This window comes from Ammospiza caudacuta, chromosome 4 (assembly GCF_027887145.1).
Source record: "Ammospiza caudacuta isolate bAmmCau1 chromosome 4, bAmmCau1.pri, whole genome shotgun sequence".
Lineage (NCBI taxonomy): Eukaryota > Metazoa > Chordata > Aves > Passeriformes > Passerellidae > Ammospiza > Ammospiza caudacuta.
Window position 1 is genome coordinate 21,553,321 of NC_080596.1, and position 19,642 is coordinate 21,572,962.

At 39.6% G+C, this 19,642-nt stretch overlaps 1 protein-coding gene across 5 annotated transcripts in view; it reads right to left on the minus strand.

Annotated features, from left to right (window-relative positions):
• The window catches only part of ANAPC10 (anaphase promoting complex subunit 10), a 32,655-nt gene extending 13,186 nt beyond the window's left edge, over window positions 1-19,469 (minus strand). For 2 of the 5 annotated variants that reach the window (XM_058802940.1, XM_058802936.1), the window contains exons 1-4: window positions 18,501-18,734; window positions 13,007-13,123; window positions 11,616-11,706; window positions 10,757-10,877 (exon numbers count right to left, since the gene is read on the minus strand). In XM_058802940.1, the coding sequence (XP_058658923.1) occupies window positions 10,757-10,877; window positions 11,616-11,706; window positions 13,007-13,121 (327 nt within the window). In that variant the 5' untranslated portion in view covers window positions 13,122-13,123; window positions 18,501-18,734. Of the gene's footprint in view, window positions 1-10,756; window positions 10,878-11,615; window positions 11,707-13,006; window positions 13,124-18,187; window positions 18,434-18,500; window positions 18,796-19,293 lie in introns of those variants that run through there. The other 3 variants (XM_058802937.1, XM_058802938.1, XM_058802939.1) reach the window with 3 other exon arrangements.
• Between the last annotated feature and the right edge of the window lie 173 nt (window positions 19,470-19,642).

A 19,642-nucleotide genomic window follows, 5' to 3' on the forward strand; every position in this document is an offset into this window, starting at 1 on the left:
CATGAGACATAAAACACTCCAGAATTCATTCTGAAATAAAATAGGACTGTTAGATAAACCTACTTTAGGAACTGAATGAAGGCAGATAGAGAGCACAGGCCCCCAAGCCAGACACATATGATACATTACCATTCTCACTCCACCCTCTCCTGTGTGTTTGCACGGAAAATGGAAAAAGCATGGGAAAGGTTTTTCCGATTCAAACACATGATCTTGGTTATCTTATGACAGATTAAGACACAAAACAGCCCTCAGAAAGAAATAAATTTATGCTTCATATCTCTAGAAACATTTCCATGCACTACTTGAGATAAGGAACAGGATAACAGCACATTCAATCCCTTCCCACCCAATAAAGCTCAGCAAAGAATTGAATGTAGACTCTGTGTAGCAGTGTTCTCATCAAAGCTACACACAGACATGTGATCCCTGACCAAAATAACATGGCAGTAATCACAGGAGCAAGACCTCCCTCTGGAAAGAGCTGCCATGGTGGCAGCTCTGAAGCAGCTGAGTCTTACAGTCCAGAACCCTGGATTTGTTCTAGATCTCTACCACCTGCCAGGTAGCATTTTCTTCTGAACACTGAGGATTGCTTGAATTTACCACATCAACAGAAATCCTTTCAGCACTATCTACACAGAATACACTTGTTCCTTTATTTCTACCTGAATTAATGGAAATTTTTTGGTTGCTGACCTGACAAAGCATGGCACATCCTGTGCATTTAATGGATTTGGTTTGGATTTTTTTAAATCCTAATTAATAGCAATACCTGATAACATTGCCACAAGGCAGTATGCACTATAAATAGCCAAGTGTGACCACATTTCTATGGATGCAAATAAAGGTATTATAACGGGGAAGCCACACATACAGAGAATAACTGGTGGGCAAATTTGCTCCTATATTCTTTTCAATTGGGGCCACTTCCTCCCTCCAGCCTGCTGCCAAACTGCTGGTTTGGCAAAGGGTGGTGAACACAGTCACAGGAGGTTTCCAGCTGCTGGTGCCTACAAGTAATTCAAGTGAAACAGAAAATGAGGTGTGCTGTGCCAGCTGACCAGCACCAGTTGAGATGACAGCATAAAACTTTCTTAGATACCCAAGAAAATTCCCATTCCTTTCATATCCTTTCTTCTGCTTAAACCAAATTAAATGTTGACTGCTGGCTTTACTCCTTGGAGGATTTTAATACTATGTTAGTAGGAGCACCCAGAGGGATCAGAATCAGTCTTGGATTTGACCTTACTGGATGTATTTAGCACCTCTAAATTTTTGAAAATATCTAGTGCTCCCTCCAAGGATTACTCTCCACAGTTAAGTCTATGAAGGCAATCAGGCACATCAAAGATGTTTGTTTATAATTCACTGACTTTATCCTCCCAATCCTATTTCACAGTGTAGAAAAAAATTGTTTGAAGGGGAGAAGTTTCCCAATGGTGAGCAACCTCTCAGAAAGAGGAAAGCAGGAGTGAGTGAGCAGCATCTTACTGTCAGCTTTGACACAAATTTAAGGATGTTTTTTACAACCTTTAAGCAAAAGATGGTGGTGTGACTCCCACAATGTCTTCACATTTGGAATCCAAAACTAGGAGATAATTTTGGAGTACTCAGGCCTAGGGAACTGATAGAATGGGAAAGAGCATGACTATAGAATGTGGTAGGGTAGAAGAAGAAGAAAAATGAGACTGAGAAACAGCTCTTTATTTAACAACTCCAATGCAGGGCCCTTTACTACAGAAGAATATAATTTCCCTTCCAAATACAGGTCTGCTGCACTTTTCCAAGATCTCCCTCCTAACATGCTGCCTTCCTGAGATCAAAGAAGCATCCCTTGTTTCACACAGTTTCCTCAATGGTCCCCACCTCTTGCTCTGCTAAGTAACTGCAAGGTCAGATATCTAGAGTCCACTTCCCCAAGAGCCAATAAATGATACAGCCAGCCAACAAATATTTTCATTTTCCCTAGTTCAAACCTTGAAACCTTATGTGACCAGGAACTCCTTCAAACACCCAAGTAAAAAGCTGCATTAAACAGTTTGCCTAGCAGGATCTCCATCCTTCTATCCAAGTGCAGAGAGATCAAACACAAGAGATAAAGTGGATGTTGCTACATGCTCCAGTTTGCAAGTGCACAGTATCACATGTTTTATAAACCACAGTTCAAATTAATTCTGATCAGCTGAGGGGGTTCACCTGACTGAGCACCATGAAGATGTTCTAGATGAGCATCACACTGACACCCACCATAAGCTGGAATGCTGGAGGCGCTTGGATGTTTGAAAACGTCAACTAGACACCACACTTGCATTGAAAAAGGAGGGAGAAGGAAGGGAAGGAGTTAAATATTGAAGTAGGGATACCAAGTATGAGAGTGTCTTCTGTCATGCTGTCACCTCCCCCTCCATCCACCCACCCACCTTATTCCTCACTCCCATGTTCAGTCTCAGAGAGAAGCTTAAAGGAAGAGAAGAGCACCCAGATCTTTCTTGTTACAGCTTTTATGTTGCCAAATCCCTGCTTGCTTCTCTTACTTCTGAAACATTAATGATTATCTGCAAGAAGTATCTAGTGAGCCTACACTGGTAAACTGTAATTAGAAATCCCTACAAACTTTGAAAAACCATTGACCAACAAGTATCCCTGTGCACTCTCCAAACACAGAACCTTTACTCCAACAGGAACTTCCAGTAAAAAATGATGTGTGAACAGCAGACACTGATGTTCACACAAGCTTACTGCATACAACCCAGCAGGCGATTTTTCTGGGTTTTTTGGATTATGCCCCAAAGGTGCTGGCACAATGGAATTTCAATACCATAACTGCTTATTTCTCTGTGTGCCAGCCTCTGAAATAACAGGTAAAAAGGAAATAAAATACACATAAAATAAACCTTCTCTTTTTTAAAATTACAGGAATCACAAAACGAAATGTTTTTAATTCTCTAGTTCAAACGATGTAATTTATAACCATGACACAAATAGAGAAGAAGCACAAAAGAAGGGAAAATACAGAAATAACATAACGTTCCCAAGGTTCAGTTTACAAGGACCTCACACAAAGTTTTTTTTTTGCAACTCTTACTAGAAACAGTATTATTTGCTAAAAATGCAGTAGCTGCCAAAAGCTATGATCCATCTAAAGCAAACATGTTTAAGATGGAAATAGAGTGTTAATGCTGAAGAAAGACAGAATTGAGTATACAAGTTTTCTTTTTAAATTGTGGAAGCAACTGCAGTACAAAGTTAAGTTTGTTTTTCATCTTCCTGAGCAAAAATTGATTGCATTTGCAGATAAGCACCTAAATTAGAGAGAAGTTCATTAAGACAATAACAGAAGTAATCAAATTTCAAACTTTCTAATTAAACCTCTTTTTCCTGCAGAAGGTTATTGGGAATTCAACACTAGCCTTGGTTCACATGATAGAACAATGGGAAAATTTTCCGAATGGTTGAACGCTAACCCTGACAAGTGTGGAGAGCCAACTACAATACATTATATGGTAGCATAACCTGCCACCCACGTTGCTGAGAGAACAGCTTTCAAACACATGCACCGAGCTGTAAAACCACAAAATCCCTTATTACACATTGTCCCTTACTTAAGGTGAAATACACTATTCCCCCCCGCCTCCTTTTACAAATCTTGGTGGGTTTTTTTAAATCTTCATCTCTGAAGTTTATTTAGCAGCTAACTGGACCATTTTTCAGACTTTATTTTCCAAATGCCATTTTTCCTGTTTTGTTTTCTAACCAAAATAAAATCATGTTTTTATAGTACACAGTGAAGCCTGTTGTGTCTTTCACTGTTGTTTTTTTCATACTACTTCCACCTGTGTGACATTATCCAAACTTTTAAAAGGAAATGTCTGATATATGACTAATTCACTTGTGAAGACTTATTTCTGGAGTGAAATATTTTCCTTTTATTAATGGGAAGATGCATGACTCATCACTGGGTAAAGTAAAAAAATGGTTCCATCGTGCTTTTTATTGGAAGATCAGATATTCTAATATTTACTGTGATTCTTTTCCACTGTTATGCAATCTGAATATATTCAAAAAGATAAACTGCCACAGCCTGTGTGGTTATAGACCCTGGCATTCATGGAAGTCAACCATTGCTGCAGAATGACAAACACACTCCACCCTCATTACAACATGCTGTGGTTACCAGCCAAACACCTTTGCCTTTTCTGAAAAGGCTACATTATAATCAAAGCAGACCAGCAAAACAAATCATACAGGGGGACCCAAGGGATGGTAAAAGTAGTAACAACTGGTAGAAAGCATAACTCTGAATATGGAAAGTGAGCTACTTAATGGCCTGAGGAATGCACACAGCCTCACGCTGCAAAAGGAGCCCACTGCAAACTGCTGGTATGTACAACTTTCCTGGTTAATTATTCCCCCTCCTGCCCCCTCCCGCTGCACATGTCTGCTGCCTGAATCACTGCATTCCAAGATAGTTAGAGGATATACACAGTTTCTTCAGGGGTTTTCAGTTGCAACTTTGCTGGCAATGGGAATTTTATTTGCAAGTGTTTCTATTCTACTGACAAGGTCAATTAGTCCAAGGAACTATTGGTTGTTCTGTCTGATAGCTCTGTGTATTCATTCAAGCAAGCACTTTTATAACCCACAATTGAATGCAGACAGTTACCCTTGTAAACACGACTATCCACTGGGATTTTCACTACATTTTGAGCATGTAAAAGAAAAACATGCTTTTCTTCCCTCAGCCTGATAGCACATAAGTTTGATTACAACTTGGAAATTTCAGGCAGTGAAGGGCATGGGGGCTACTGTTTTAAATAGATATGATCTACAATCATATCTACATATCATCAATATGCATATTTGGACCAATTCCTAGAAGCTAAAGAACACACAAATTTGACTGATCACTCTAAGAGCTCTATAAATTTGGTAATGCTATCAAAGGGAGAAAGATCAGCATCTCTGCTGTATCCACGCATTAAAAAGAAAAAGCCATGGTTTAAAAGAAACAAAGCTATATGTAGCACTAAGGGCTAAAGGCTACAAAAAGTGTTTTCACAAAAGCCAGAAGCACAGTGTGTGTGTAAATCAGCTGCAGAAGCTGGTAGAGTTAAAAATAAAATTAGGAAAAAAACTCAAGACTATTTCACAGCTCTAGCCAGAACTCTTGTACATGAGCAGCATGGCCATGCCACTAGCAAAATGTGCAAAAAGCAAAAATGACAGACCCTACTCTCACAGAACTTTTATTAACATATACATGTGCTCCCTTCACCATACAGGTAACTCCCTTTCATAACAGGATCTTCTTGTGAAAAAGAGATCCTTCATTTATACTAATTAGGAATGGTAAAGGTGTTGGCCTATTGGTACAACGATCTCCATTATTGAAAACTTCCCTGCATAAATCTTTCAGGTATATAAAGAAGGTAAGAAACTATCACAGAAAACCAGCAATTTTCCCCCAACTAATACAATTACTACTCTACAACAGTATTACTACACTACATACTTCAAAAGAGTGCTAGAGAATATGTTCACCAAAATTTGCAGTTGGTTTTCCATATAAAAAGTTCAAGCATCTGGCTCCTTCCACTCACACACACAGCACTACATGCAACCTGTTCATGTCCACTAGAAGATTTGTTTAAAGTATTGTAATTAGAATACAATAGTGAAAGCTTGCATCAAAGCCAATGAAAAATCCCCCCATTATGCTGGAGGACAGTTTACCTGCACTGATAACACACAATTTTAAAAATCTGAATTTTTAAGCCGCTAGTACCAGAAAGATTTTTACAGAAGTAAAATATTTAAAAACCAAAGATTTAGGGGAAATCTTTGTAAATCCTCCTACAAGAACTTCATGCACAGAAGAGATGAAACAAGGTAATCAAACACTTGCTACAGGAAGAGAAGGTGGAGGTGTGACCTAATTGTGGCCTTCCAGTACTTAAGGGAGCCTACAAAAAAGAGGAAGAGAGGCATTTTACAAGGGCATGTAATGATAGGACAAGGGGGAATGGCCTTAAACTAAAATTTAGATTAGATCTTAGCAAGAAATTCTTTACTGTGAGGGTGTTGATTTTCCAATTTCTTTTCCACAGTGGAATTTGAATGAATAATCACAAAAAAGGTTGTAAGTGCAGGAGAGGTTTTCACACATATGTAACACTCAATGCTTCCATCAGGTCCTAGGCTCTCTGTACTTGAGCTCCCTCGAGGAAAGCTCTGTACTTCATCAACTTCCTGCCTTCCATAGAGCTGCTGCCACATTGTTTCACATGGCTTTTCCTCTGCTTCAGAGAGTAAAGTCAGACTGACAGAATTAAAAATACAGGGCCTCTTTAAGGTACCCTTGCCTAATTGAGCCCTTCTGGGGCAAGAAAAGGTTCCTTCATAGATTTGTTACTGAACACTCAGACAGAAAAGAAAAAATATCTTTTATATGTACCACAGCATAAAAGCCATGTTCAGTTTTGCTCTATAGAAGAGATGCTTATTTCTCTTAAAATACTCCTTCATAACAAGGTAAAATAAAAATGCTTAACAATTTTATAGTGTGTGGGCCAAAATAATCTTCCAGTGTTCTACTAGCTCTCACGTGGCCTCCCTATTTGTATACACACATCTCATATGCATAAAAGGCTATTTCAATACCTGCACTTTTCATGATTGCACAGTAAGCTCTGATCTGATGTCTTACCATTCCACAGTATCAAAGGGCAGGAAAATTGTAATCCTGTTCATAATTTCCACAGTCTGAAGCATATATTAGTTATTTCCACAAATACATGATGAAAAGGTCATATCACCTACAGTGATGATGATATTGGCAGGGAACAGTGATGTTACATCATTTAATTTGCCTTCTTTTCGTAAAGATGAGTTCATATGAACATCTCAGCTGGGGATTCACTAAATATCCTCTGCTGGGAGGTGGAAATTTGCAGAGTACAAATGGAAATAACCTTTTTTCTGAAATTTGATTCCTACCCATGACAAGGCTTAATAAGTAACCAGTACCAGTGGAGCATTCTACTCCCCTGCTTTGCAGATTTCCACCACCAGTAAACTTCAGATGAACAGAACAGTGCATCTGTGTGCATCCTGAAGAAACAAATCCATACTCAGCCAGCATTAACAGCAAGATAATCAAAATTAACAACTCGTGTGATGATTGTGCTTACAGAACATCCTACAGACAGGAAAGATTGAAATTCTATAAAACTGAAGTTTACTCAGTCTTTTCTTAGCATGAAGAGTACTTTGCAGAAAGCAGACTGACTATTTTTAATTGACATTCTGAACCCAAAGGTCAGAATTAAGGGTCAGAAATGCCTCTTTTCGTGAGTGGAACATAGATCACAGAGGAATGGTTTCTAACCAAAGTACCTGAAGCTTAGTCAGGAATCTAAAGGAGTAACAGCTCCTTCAGAGTTGTTCCACCTTCAGTGGAAAGCAGTTTAAAATGCACCTTAGAGATGTTTGAATAAAGACCCACAAGAATACATTTTCTTGGCTGATTACCTTGCAGCAGCCCTATGATGAGCCAGGATGTCCTCACTCCTCAGGATCTCAGTCTACTCCATGTACAGAAAACAGGTGAAGATTGCTCACTGCTGCATTTCAGAACATGTCTGGCTAAGTCGAACCTCTTCCCTACAGCCACTGGACAGCAGAGGAGTAAAGGCATAACACTGGGGTCACTTCCTTAACTATCCCCTGGAAAAGCCTCCCAGCTGGGCATCCCTCCAGTTGGTAATCCCCTCTCTAGTGCAGAATTTCCTCAAACAGTGAAGAAGGAGCCCTGTCCGTGGTGCTCAGGCACAAGCCCATGGCACCAGGGAGGCTGCTGGGCTTGCACCTGCTTACAGAACACCAGGCAAGGCCAAAAGGGATAGAAGAGAAACTGAAAACAAACCAGACAGCAGTCCAAAGGAAAAGCAAACAAACAAACAAAAAACTCCAACTAAAACCTAAAACAAAGGCCTCATACTGCTGCCAACAAAGGTGTATTAAGATTAAAGGGCTTTTACCTGAGTCTGTGTAAAGATCCTACTTTATAGGCTGACAGCAGAAAGCACTATTAACTACAACATGTGTGTGTATATATATTATATATGGATTGAGACTATACCCTTAAATACCACCTGCACTTAGCATCAAAACACTTAATCTCCTTACAGCACAATGAACTGCTGAACATCTGAATGTTCTGGAGAGGTAAAATGCAATAAACAGGTGAGCATCAGCACAAGACCAGAGATCTCTCATGGACAGCATTTCACTCATATCCTTTGCAATAGGTTATTTTCATATCATGAAAAAGTGTAATAACTTATGTCCTGAGGAGTCTGGATGCTGTTCCAAAAATGCCTCTACAGACTATCTGGTCCATCCAGACTGTTTGTACCATCATGTAGGAAAGCTCCATGACGGCAAATGAGAAAATATTTGCTCTCCAAGCTTGAAGCTGTGATACAATGGCACTTAAGTGCCAGAGGAGAAGGCTGGGTGCATACACCTTAACTGCAGTGAGCAAGGAATAATTCTGCCAGATTGCAAGGGCTGTTTTCACCCTTACAATGGGGTACAAACGAGGGGGAAGAAACCTCTTTTTCTGAAAATAAATTCATTTTAGGTTCCAAACAAGATATGCCTATATACTAGAATACAAACTAAAGCTGATCTTGTATTTGTGACAAACTTTAGCTCAACAGCATATTGCATTGTGTTGAAAATTAGACCATTAGGAAAGAAAACACATTCATTACACACTATGAGTTGGGCAAGCATCCATGGAAAAATATAAAATGCTTTAGCCTGATTTTCCACCCAGTTAATCAGTACTGAAGCCAATAGAATCACTGTATAATTAAGCAGATTTCTCTAAAGAGCTCATAACAGTTCACACTGCTTTAATAACCTCCCCATGTGTCAGAGAAGCTGAAGCAAGTTTCAAGACTGAAGGAAAATTCAAGAACCAGTATCAAGCAGTTTAGAAAATATGAAAATTGATAGCAACATGTAACATCATGGTGATGACAGTCACAAGCATTTTACAGCATCAGAATATTGTATCTCATTAATAAGAAGCGTGACCATATTTTCTCCTCAGTTTGGAAGTAAAAAAAGCACAAGAGCATGTGGCATGCATAAGAATTACTCTGTCATGCATCATGTTATAGTCACATTCATATACCACAAAAAATGCTAGTAACTTGGTTCATATAGAAGCACCATTTTTAACTACATACATTATGCATAGAATCCCGTGTTTGGCAAGAAAAGAGCTAAAGAAATCCTGCCTGAGACACTGGAGAAAATTAATACACTTGCTATACATTTTATTCCTCTACAGATCTTTAATACATTCATCACACACATACCCTCAAGAGCAGGAGTTTACCACTGTATGAGAAATTTAAGTTAGGCAGCAAGATGTACAGTGCTGTACTAAGCATGACTACAGAAAGGACAATAATCATTTAGTTATTGAAAGGGCAGATAAAAGTGCAAAAATCAAAGTGATCATTAAGGACAACAATGACATCTAGTGGATACTCGGGAAACTGACCCACAGCCTAACAGGTGAAAAGATCCAGCTGCCCTTCCTCAGACACTGGGCAGCTCCCAAACTGCTGTGATACAATTAAGAAGATGGAGAGAATTTACCACTGATCAAAGTCAAAGTAACGTGAAGATTTATTTCTTCCAAAAGAATGTTTAATTATTTAAAGAAAAATAAAACATGTCAAGAGCCTTCCATTTGATATTTAGGATAAAAGTGTAAGTCAAAACTTGAGAGAACATCACAAATCATTGAAAGGATATAGACAGATACATAATGCTAACAGACATCTCTACTACACTATTTTTTACTCCCACAGCATCTGCAGCTTTGTACTTACAACTTCCTCTGGGACTTAGGTTTTCAGTCCCAACAATCCCAAGTGAAAAAAATAAAAATCCCAGAAGTAAAACATCAAGCCACCATTTAGCACCACCCTTTTCTAATCATCCCAATCCTTCTGTTATTGTAACACTTGCCATATAAGGCTGCTAAGTTAAACCTTCCCAAAATACCAGCAAGTGCTGAGCTCCAGAGAAGAGGAATTTGAAACATGAGGCTACCCTGACCCAGAATGAGCAAAGATACCTGCTCATAAGTACCCCAATTAGTTTCCAAGGTGGACATCTACCAAGATCATGGATTATTTCAAATCTGCTTTTACTGTTAACCAAAAGGTAGGCAAACCAAGCACTTAAAGCAATTCAAATCTTATCACAGTTCTGACTAGAAGCATCACCATAAAAAATACTAAATTTGATCTTTTTAAAAATAAAACACTAACAAATCTGTCTCATTCAAAATCTTAAGCTGATCTGAAGAACAGAAAATTGGATTTTGTTTCATATTGTTAAAAAACCTCATCCCATCCAAAATTTTTGCATCTTAATAACTGTTGAGCATTAAAAAGAAAAATAATGAAAACAATACTCAAAAGTAAAAATTTATGAACATATTCAATTACAATCATGTTTGGTAAAAAGAATCTGAAAAAAAATAACAGAAACCAATCTACTAAATTTACAAGATAAAAACTAAAAGCAAATATCAAAATAAACCCAGCCATTTTCCCCCTTCAACACAATGCCATATTTTACCACCACAAGCTGTTTTATTACATCAGATGTCCTAACAAGAGAGAATTGTTTTAAGATAGAATGCAAAGCATCATTGACCTACCCGGATTTCCTGGAGATTATGAAAATTATTTCCTACTCTGACAGAGATCTTGCTTGGAGTGTAACTTTCATCAGATTTGTAGTCTGCATAAATACATAAGGTCTTCACTGTTGTTTTTCTTCTGCAAGAAGCAACACAAGCTATGTAAGCATCATAAAGAAAAATATTTGGGATGAGTTTGTTGCTATCTTGCTATAACTAAGGATTTAAATGTTCTGGAAATGAATATATGTGTGCCTAGTGATTCATAAGAAACTTGCTGTTGAAGAACTAGGTGATTTTCCACATTACATTATGCACACAGTTGATTTTCACCATTCTCCTTTGCCTGCCTTCAGGAATGTCAGTATACCAAGAAACAGATGCCAAAAAAGCACTTGTACATAACGAAGCTTAAGTTAGGCTTTTCAAATATGGGCTCTCTTATTACACCAAGGCCTTTTAAAAAAGTAAATTTAAAAGGGGGACAAACATCTCTTCTCAAGTTTTGTTAAAGAAAAAATACTGAAAGCATCCTAAACAGGATGGAATAAAAAAAAGTTTCTCAAACTCATTTGTTAGGTTACATAGGAGCCATCTACCCTCCAAATGACACTCACAGACACAAAATAAGGACATAAGTCACCTTACATGAGTAAATGTGATGCTGTCACAACTGACATACCAATAAACATTCATTTTCATAGCTTATTTAGATATTTAGTGATCATAACATTTGAATATCTCATTTTTGGAAATGCTATCGGACTTCTTACCAGTTGGGTAACAGAACTAACCCATGAGTTCTTGCACTTGCTGAATTCCTATCTTATCTGAGCAGTACAAAGCACCCTAACCCACAGGGAGTATACTTCAATACCTAAATTGGATGTTCACCAAATGAGGCTGTGATCCATCTGACTGCCAGTAAGTTTCTAGATTATCATCTCGTAACTGATCCACTCCAAACCCTAAGAAAAAGAAAATGTGATAATCTTGAACATCCCATTTCTGTGATGCAAATGTAGCTCTTCTTCAACTGTCACAAATTAATGTCTTCCAGGTTGCAACATATTAGGAAATATATCTAGACATCCAAGGTGCACCTATGCTTTTCTGACACAAAACTGAAATAGGGGAATCTGCAGAGGTTCAACACTGTTGAGGTCTGTGGGGTGCAAATCCATGCCAACATGTCCTGGAATTTCAAGTGGTTAAGTAGTAATTCATAGTGGTTGCCAAAGCAATAATTAACAGTTAGACTTTTCCACATCTTCTGTAACTTAACTGCTGAACTAAAGCAAAATCATTAGCAGAGACCATTCACTATAACATTTTAGCCAAATGCAACATTTTCTCTTCAAGTCATGTCCCAAAATATTTTTGCTTTTTCAAGTACTAGCTAGAACAGGCAATACATGGCAAAACCAGTATTCCTAAAGGTTAATGCCATCACATTTGAAGAAGCAACTCCAGCCTTCTATTTTCTATTCCCTCATTATCCTTTTACTAATTACATCCTTTTATTGATTGTCCACACTAGCTACAGTTTCAATATAGCAGCAGAAGTTTAATAAAAAATTTCCTTCACCCTGTTTAAGCAACAAAACCACAAGATTTTTTTCTCCAATATTCCAGGATTTCAGACCAAAGTCATTCAGCCTGAGCAAAATATTGTGACATAAAGAGATCACTAACCCTAGGGTGCAGCAAGACAGCTGATCAATTCCCAACAGATATTTCTGAAATAGCAACTCAAGCACCCCAAGGGGAAAGAATATAGATTTTCAGGTATTTTGAGCAGGTATAACAAACTGCCCCTCAGGACCACATGTTTATTTTATTTGCAGGGTTTCAGGGCCACCCTGTAATGACTGAGCCCACACAAAGTTTCAAAGTTCAGGCAGAACATTTAGGTCTCCCAGCTGCACAGTCATCCTTAGTTAAAAATGGAAGACACCCAGACAAATTGCTAAAGCACAGAAACAATTTCACTGTGCTGGGTGTGATTCTGCTTACATTGCTTAGTTTGTTCACCATGGAAATGAAAAGAAAAATTAATATAAAATATGTAAGAGTTCTGTTTAGTTCATATCAGATAGTTCCTCATAGAAGGATTTCTGATACAGTTAGAACTTTCATATTGTATCACATATAGAGAGGGCCAACATTATTCATAGTAACTACAGCCTACACTACAGCATTTTTACTGCTTTTTACTGCCAAAACATAAATGTACATTCAACTTTTTACATCATTGTTGTGATTTACCTGGCTTACAGGATGAGAGAGACCAAACTGCTTGTGAGCCTATTTCTCTAACAGTACCAGTCCTCTCCAACTGCTTTGGATCAGCACCAGGTGGGGTCTTGTTTGGGGTGGTCATTTCTAGTGAGAGAAAACAAGGGAGTTAGTTGACATGTTTTTAGCTTGATGGGAAAATTAAAGGATTTTGTTCACATAGTCAGTTTAATTCTTTGGCTTCACACTTTTAGAACAGCCTACAGACTTTATACATATTCACACAAATATTTTTGCATGTCTATTGAACATTTCATTTATATCTATAAAGTAATATGTATAAATATATAGAATATATATGTGCAATATATGTAAGGGGTTGCATATATGTGTAAATTTTGTGTCCTTAAGAACTCAATACATGCTTGCAACATCCATAAGACATACTTTACTTGTATCATGCTCATTTATGCATACAGAGTTAGGGTTTCAGAGTTTGGTTTTTACAGTTCTGTTTTTTAAGAAATTAAAATTGCAAATGTTAATTTAAAGGCTAGCAGCACAACTTCATTTTCTCCCACAGATACACTTAAAAGTTCTCTTAATCTACAAATTCAGAAACTAGAGCAAGAGATACTTCTCCCCTAAAATAGGAAACAGGAGCTTAAACAAATTGTATGATTTGTAGTAATTGGTTATAGCCACATTTATTTATGGCCCATTTCCTGAATTTTATAACTTCATCTGGAATCATTAACTTGTGACTTGCACTGTCCAAGTAATCACACTCACCCTCAACACCCAGACCATCACCACATACAGGACAACTTAATTAAGCTGGGCTTTGTAAAGCACAGAGCACTTGACTATTTCCTAGGAAGTAGCTTAAAATATTCTTTTAAAAATTCCAAAGAAACATAAGTTGCATGAAAAGAACTACATTAAAGCTTCAAATTACCATAGAGCACTAAAGAGTCAGAGAGTTAGAGCTGACCTGCCATCCTTTGCTGACATGCATGACATCACATCATGCTCTGCTAATCTCTCTTCCAGTGCCTCTCCCAGACAGCAGACAGGGACTGAGCCAGGCTGGGACCCACAAGATCCACTCCTCACCCACTACAGAACTGACACCAGGCACAGACAACATTGTCTATGCACCAGTGACACTGCAGCTACAATGTCCCACAGGACATCTGACTTCCCTAGTGCACAAAACACTTTCTATTGGCCCCTGAGTATTTTCTTTTAATTTTGCAAACATAAGGCTTGACACAGACATTTTACCTGCTTTCTCATATACAAGATTGCAGTCCTAACTGCCATAAACAAAATCTGAAGAGATAATTGCATGTGTAGAAAAATCTAAATACTGACAACAGCAACTGTCACAAAAGGCTTCAGACAAAATCCTTGTTCAAACACCATCCTCTCAAAAGATGTTGGACACCACATAGCTAATCCTACAGATATCACATATATATTCACAAACATATTAATTCTAATGCCATGTAAATAAAAAAAATTACAAATATATAGTTCGTAGCTACTTGAAAAACAAACATTCTTCACAAAATGGTTTGTAGTGGTGGAAGGGACCTTCAAAAATCAACTAGTCCACCCCCATGCTGCACCAAAATTCAAACTATGTTTATTAGGCATTGGGGAGACTATTATCTCAGACTTGGGAATTTTAAAGCTCAACTGACCTTCTAATCCAAACTCTGAGCAATTTTTTTTTTTACTTTTGTGACTGAACTAAGAGAGGTTGAGTTGCATTCATTTTAATTCACAGATTTACACAGACACCAAAAATACTGCTCTTCCAACCTCTAAAAAGATACAAAGAAATTTCAACCTCACAAAGTAAAGCTAAATTGTTCACTTGTAATTCAAGTGATCACATCTCAAAAACATCATAGAAAACATCTTTTCAATATTATCACCAGCAAGACTAGACACTCTTTTGACTTAAAGAGAAAATGAATGAAAAACTCCAAATGCCACCCTTAAGACACAAGGACTATGCAAGCATCCCATCAAAACAAGGTAAATCACAGAAATTACATTGCTTACTCAGATTATACCACAAACTTGACTATATATGCTTTTAGAAAAAAATTACTGGAATATTCAAAGTATGCAGAACACCTTAAATAATGATGTTGAGCTTTCTTATAAGGGTCAGCACACAGAACAAAGTTCTAAATAACCTAATAATGCAACACTTGTATTGCACTGGTTCTCAAATATTGGAGGCATTACATTTTGGAAGTCTGAAATACACAGCAAGAAACATTATTCCAGTTCCCTACAGTTTTAAACTGAGCTTACTTCTTTTTATCTAACAGGAAAAGATTCTCAAACCCCAAAATCTCAACTCCAAACCACTGCTGGCAAATAAATCAGCCACATATTGTGTACTAGTGATGGGACAGACTGAAAATTTTCAATGGCTGAACTAAATGAGTCAGATTTTCATGAGGGAAGTTCTGCTCAAGAACAAACATTCTGGAGAGAATGTAGCTCCCCAATACTCAGAACTTTAAAACCTGAACGCTGAGAGAAGTACTAAGGAAAAACAATATAGCAACAGGCCAGCTCACTCAAGTAACACTTCTGGACATTTTACTAGCAGAAGTAAATGTACCTCATTTTAAATGAGACATCAATACTTAGCTCTAAAAGGAATTTAAGTCACCTACTAAATTTTTTCTTTGCTTTTTTAAGCTGCATAAAAATAAGTAATTTTTGTAGAAGGCCTTCTCCTTGACATGTGCTGAAAAATGGAAAGACACACTGCACCTCTAGAAGCATTGGCTGGAAACATCTCTGAATTTCAATTCAGTTATTCCAAAAGATCATTAACAAGCTGCTGTTTCCTTATTAACAGCATGAATATATGAATGTCTTCATGACACGATAAAGGCCACACTTGCATTTTGCCATTTTCCCTTCTGTGGGGTTTGCACATCCTTTGCTCAAGACAAAGCAGCAGCTTTTCCCCCCATTCTTGATCTCTTTATCCCTTATCTTTCTCACAGAAGTTCTCTCATTCCAGCCCTGTAACAGCCAATTGAAGATGTTTCAGCAAGCAGAGTTTATGAAGAGAGTGAAATGGATTTAAATGGTTGGCCAGTCTGCCTTCCCCAGTCAAAGCAGCAGGAGGCACCTGGAAAAGCTGCACACCTGGAAGCAAACCCTTGTGTAAGCACCACACAGCCAAGAGGAGATACTGAGGCATTCACCATGGGCCTTTCCTACTAAAGCTCCATAAAAATCCAGGCTCAAGGAAACTTGCAGGTTCCAAAGCAGTTTTCCCCTATTAAAACCTGCAATTCCACCACACTGTGTGCACAGAACTGTTTAAATACACACCTGGAAGGGCCCTTGAGAGACCTGACTGTGCCTGAGAGATCTGAGAGAAGTAAATGTCCAGATATTTACTTCTCCAGCAAGAGATCTGTGGACACCCAGCTTCAGGTTTCATCAACCTGAAAGCTAAAGATTTTCCTTTAGCATCCAAATCAAGTATCACCACCTAAAAACAAGCATCTCTTGATCTACAGGGAACTCAAAGACTTGTTAATCACTGGTCTTTACACAGCAACCCTTCTACTGATGTGAAGGCACTCAGCAAATTTGCTCTGAGTTTCCTCTTTTCTAGAGTGTCTATGCCTTTCAAGTTCCCCTCATAAAGTTTAATAAACCTAATATTCTTGCAGAGTCTAGATTTCCACCACTGTTGTTTAAAAAAATAACCAGACCATTTTAGCTAAGGCCTTTTATCATCTGAGTAATCTCTTCCCTTGCCTTTATATTTACTCACACTTGTTACTGTGACAAAGCAACACCTGGGTAGTTGAAAGAACATAATTCTCAATTAATACTGGTTTTATGTGCATTACAGTGCTCAAATGCAGTATAAATGCCCAGTGTTTTCTGGGATACTGTTTGCTGTTCACTGACACCCTTTCCACTAACCAGGCCTTTGATATTTTTATTCCTGTGCTCTCCTCCTCCCTCAGTTCCTGTGAATTGAGCTCAGTTACACTGATTTCCAACCTGCTACCAAGCTTCTCAAGGTGGCCTTTAATTCCAACCCTTGCACAGTGCTTGCAATCCTTTCAACTTGTATTCCACACTCCAGGCAACAGTGAAAATACCCTCAAAACTGAACTCTCCAGGAGCACATTTCATGACCACTGTTTAAAAGAGTCATTTACAAGTCAAATTCAAAATCTCTTAAAAAAAAATCTTTAAAAATAATTATTTTCAGAGCACACTTCAGTAGCTTGAACAATGGCAGAAATCCTGTAAAACTCAAGGCAGACTCCTCGTATTCCCCCCTTATTAAGTGCATTGGCTACTGTAAAACATAAAGTTTAATCCTGACTACTTTCAACAAGCCACACTGGAATATTTCCTGTGTGCACACTGATTTTAATTGTCCTCTACTTATTGACAAATTCCCTTCCCAAACCAACTCCTCAGAATCATTCAGGAGATCAGAGATCATGTGGCTTTTCTCTCTTTTTTTATTCTTTTAAGAAGTAATACTCTGATTGCATTCCAATCATATAATTTTATTTAGTTTTAGCAAATATCTGACTATAGCCTTTCCAGGAAAACTGAACAAAGGCTGCACTGACTGCTTCAGCATTTTTACAACATCCATAAGACTGTTTTTCTTGTTCTTAACAGAAGGGAATTTCATACCTAAGATTCCCTGATTTTCTTAACTGCACTACTCATTTACAAGCTCTTGTCCCTGCTCTCATTTCTTTGGCTGGACCCTTGCTCTTTAAAAATCTCAAGATATACCTGAAAACCAGCCTCTCACTATGCCTCCTATTTTTTTAATTAGGTGGAAGATAATTAATTAATAATTAATAATCATAATTAATTAATATTTAATAATCATAGTAACTGTTCAGCAGCACCTTATTTTAACTGGCTCACCTGTACATTTGATCCCTCAGATTATTCTTTCAATACAACTTCAATAAACTTATTATTTTTACCCTGCCTCCAGTGCATAGCTTTAAGCCTATTAGTGAAAATTACCAGACTTTCATTGTCAAAAATAATTCCATTATAAGGAAACATAACTAAAAGAATTAAATTAGCAGTTTTATACATATATTTCTAAGCAATCTAAAAAATAATTTTTAATACGTTTTTGGGAAAGCCCAGACTTTCCAAAGTTACCTGGTAGAGCTACAAGCAGTTCCTCAAAGAAGGCAAGCACATCTTTACAAGGAGTGTAAAGTGTAAATATTAGGTGCAAGCTGTCGTGAAAACCAAGAGCAACCAGAGGATGAAGCCGCTTTGAAAAACCAACCGGGAGCCATCCCCTCACGACTTGGCTGCAGGACTTTCGATTAACATTATTAGTTATAACTGTAACAATTATGAATAAACAAAACGAAAAGTAACCAGATTACAACACTATGCTGAGGCCGTGGCCCTCAGGCCTACAAACCGCTTTGGTATCGGAAACGAAGCAGCAGCAGCTACTCACGGCTCGGGCCCGCCGGATCCCGGCCCGGCTCCGCTCCCCGCCCGCGGGGGCGACGCCAGAGCCCCGCACGCACGGCGGGAGGCGCCCGGCCGGGCAGCCCCACACCCGGCGCGAACACAGCCCCTCAGCCAGCCCGGCTTCTGCCCGGGCTGCACCTTCTTCCTCTTCCTCTTCCTCTTCCTCCTCCTCCTCCCCTCACGGCCCCAGCAGAGCCGCAGCTCGCGCCTTTCCCACCTGATCCCGCCGGGAGCAGCCACAGCCGCCGCCGCCGCAGCGGAGGGAGCGCAGTGCGCGCGCGCCGCCCCGCCCGCTCCCCTCAGGCGCCGGGGCCGCCCCTCACACGGCGCCATGGGCGGGGCGGGGCCGGCGGGAGCGCCGCGTCCCGGCTCCTCCGGTGCGGGAGCGAGCCTGGGACGTGCTCGGTGCTGGGCATGGACCCCGAGCTCCCGAGGCGCCTCCTGGAGATGCTTCCCCACGGGAAGGAAAGCGCGTAGTCCAAGTGTTTCAGATGCAGATGACGCGCTGCCCAGGGCCGGTAAAGGCCAGCAAGACCCGGGTGTCGTCCCTTGTGTGGGAGCAATCCGTGGGCACGATCACTACTGGAGGTGGTATTCTTAGTGAGGTGATGGGCTCCCAAAGAGAGTGACAGTTCTTCCCGATGGGAATGAAAGCACGTAGCCCCAGTGTTCCCGGTGCAGAAGACACGCTGCCCAGGGCAGGTAAAGGCTAGCAGGTTCAGAAGACACGCTGCCCAGGGCAGGTAAAGGCTAGCGGGACCATTCTGTATTGGTACCTTTCGCGTTGTATCAATCCCCGGACGTATCCGATATTGGAGCTCGCTTCCTAATGCCGAAACCGCGGTCGTGAAAGGGAACGAACACCTTTCCTTGAGAAGAGAAGCACCAGTCTTAACTGTTGCTGCTGCCTGTCACCACCTGCCCGGCAGAGGCCAGCGAGACCTTTCTGTCCCGGGAGCTCCCCTCAGAGCGCGGCCGCCGCTCGCAGGGCGGGCTCGGGGAGCTCGGGCGCCCCGACCCGCCCCGGGAGGCTGCGCTCCCTACGCACGGCCGCGCTCTAGGTCTCCATGGTGAGGACGGCCGCCCCTCCCTCCCCTGCTGTCCGCGGCGAGAGCCGCCCTTCCT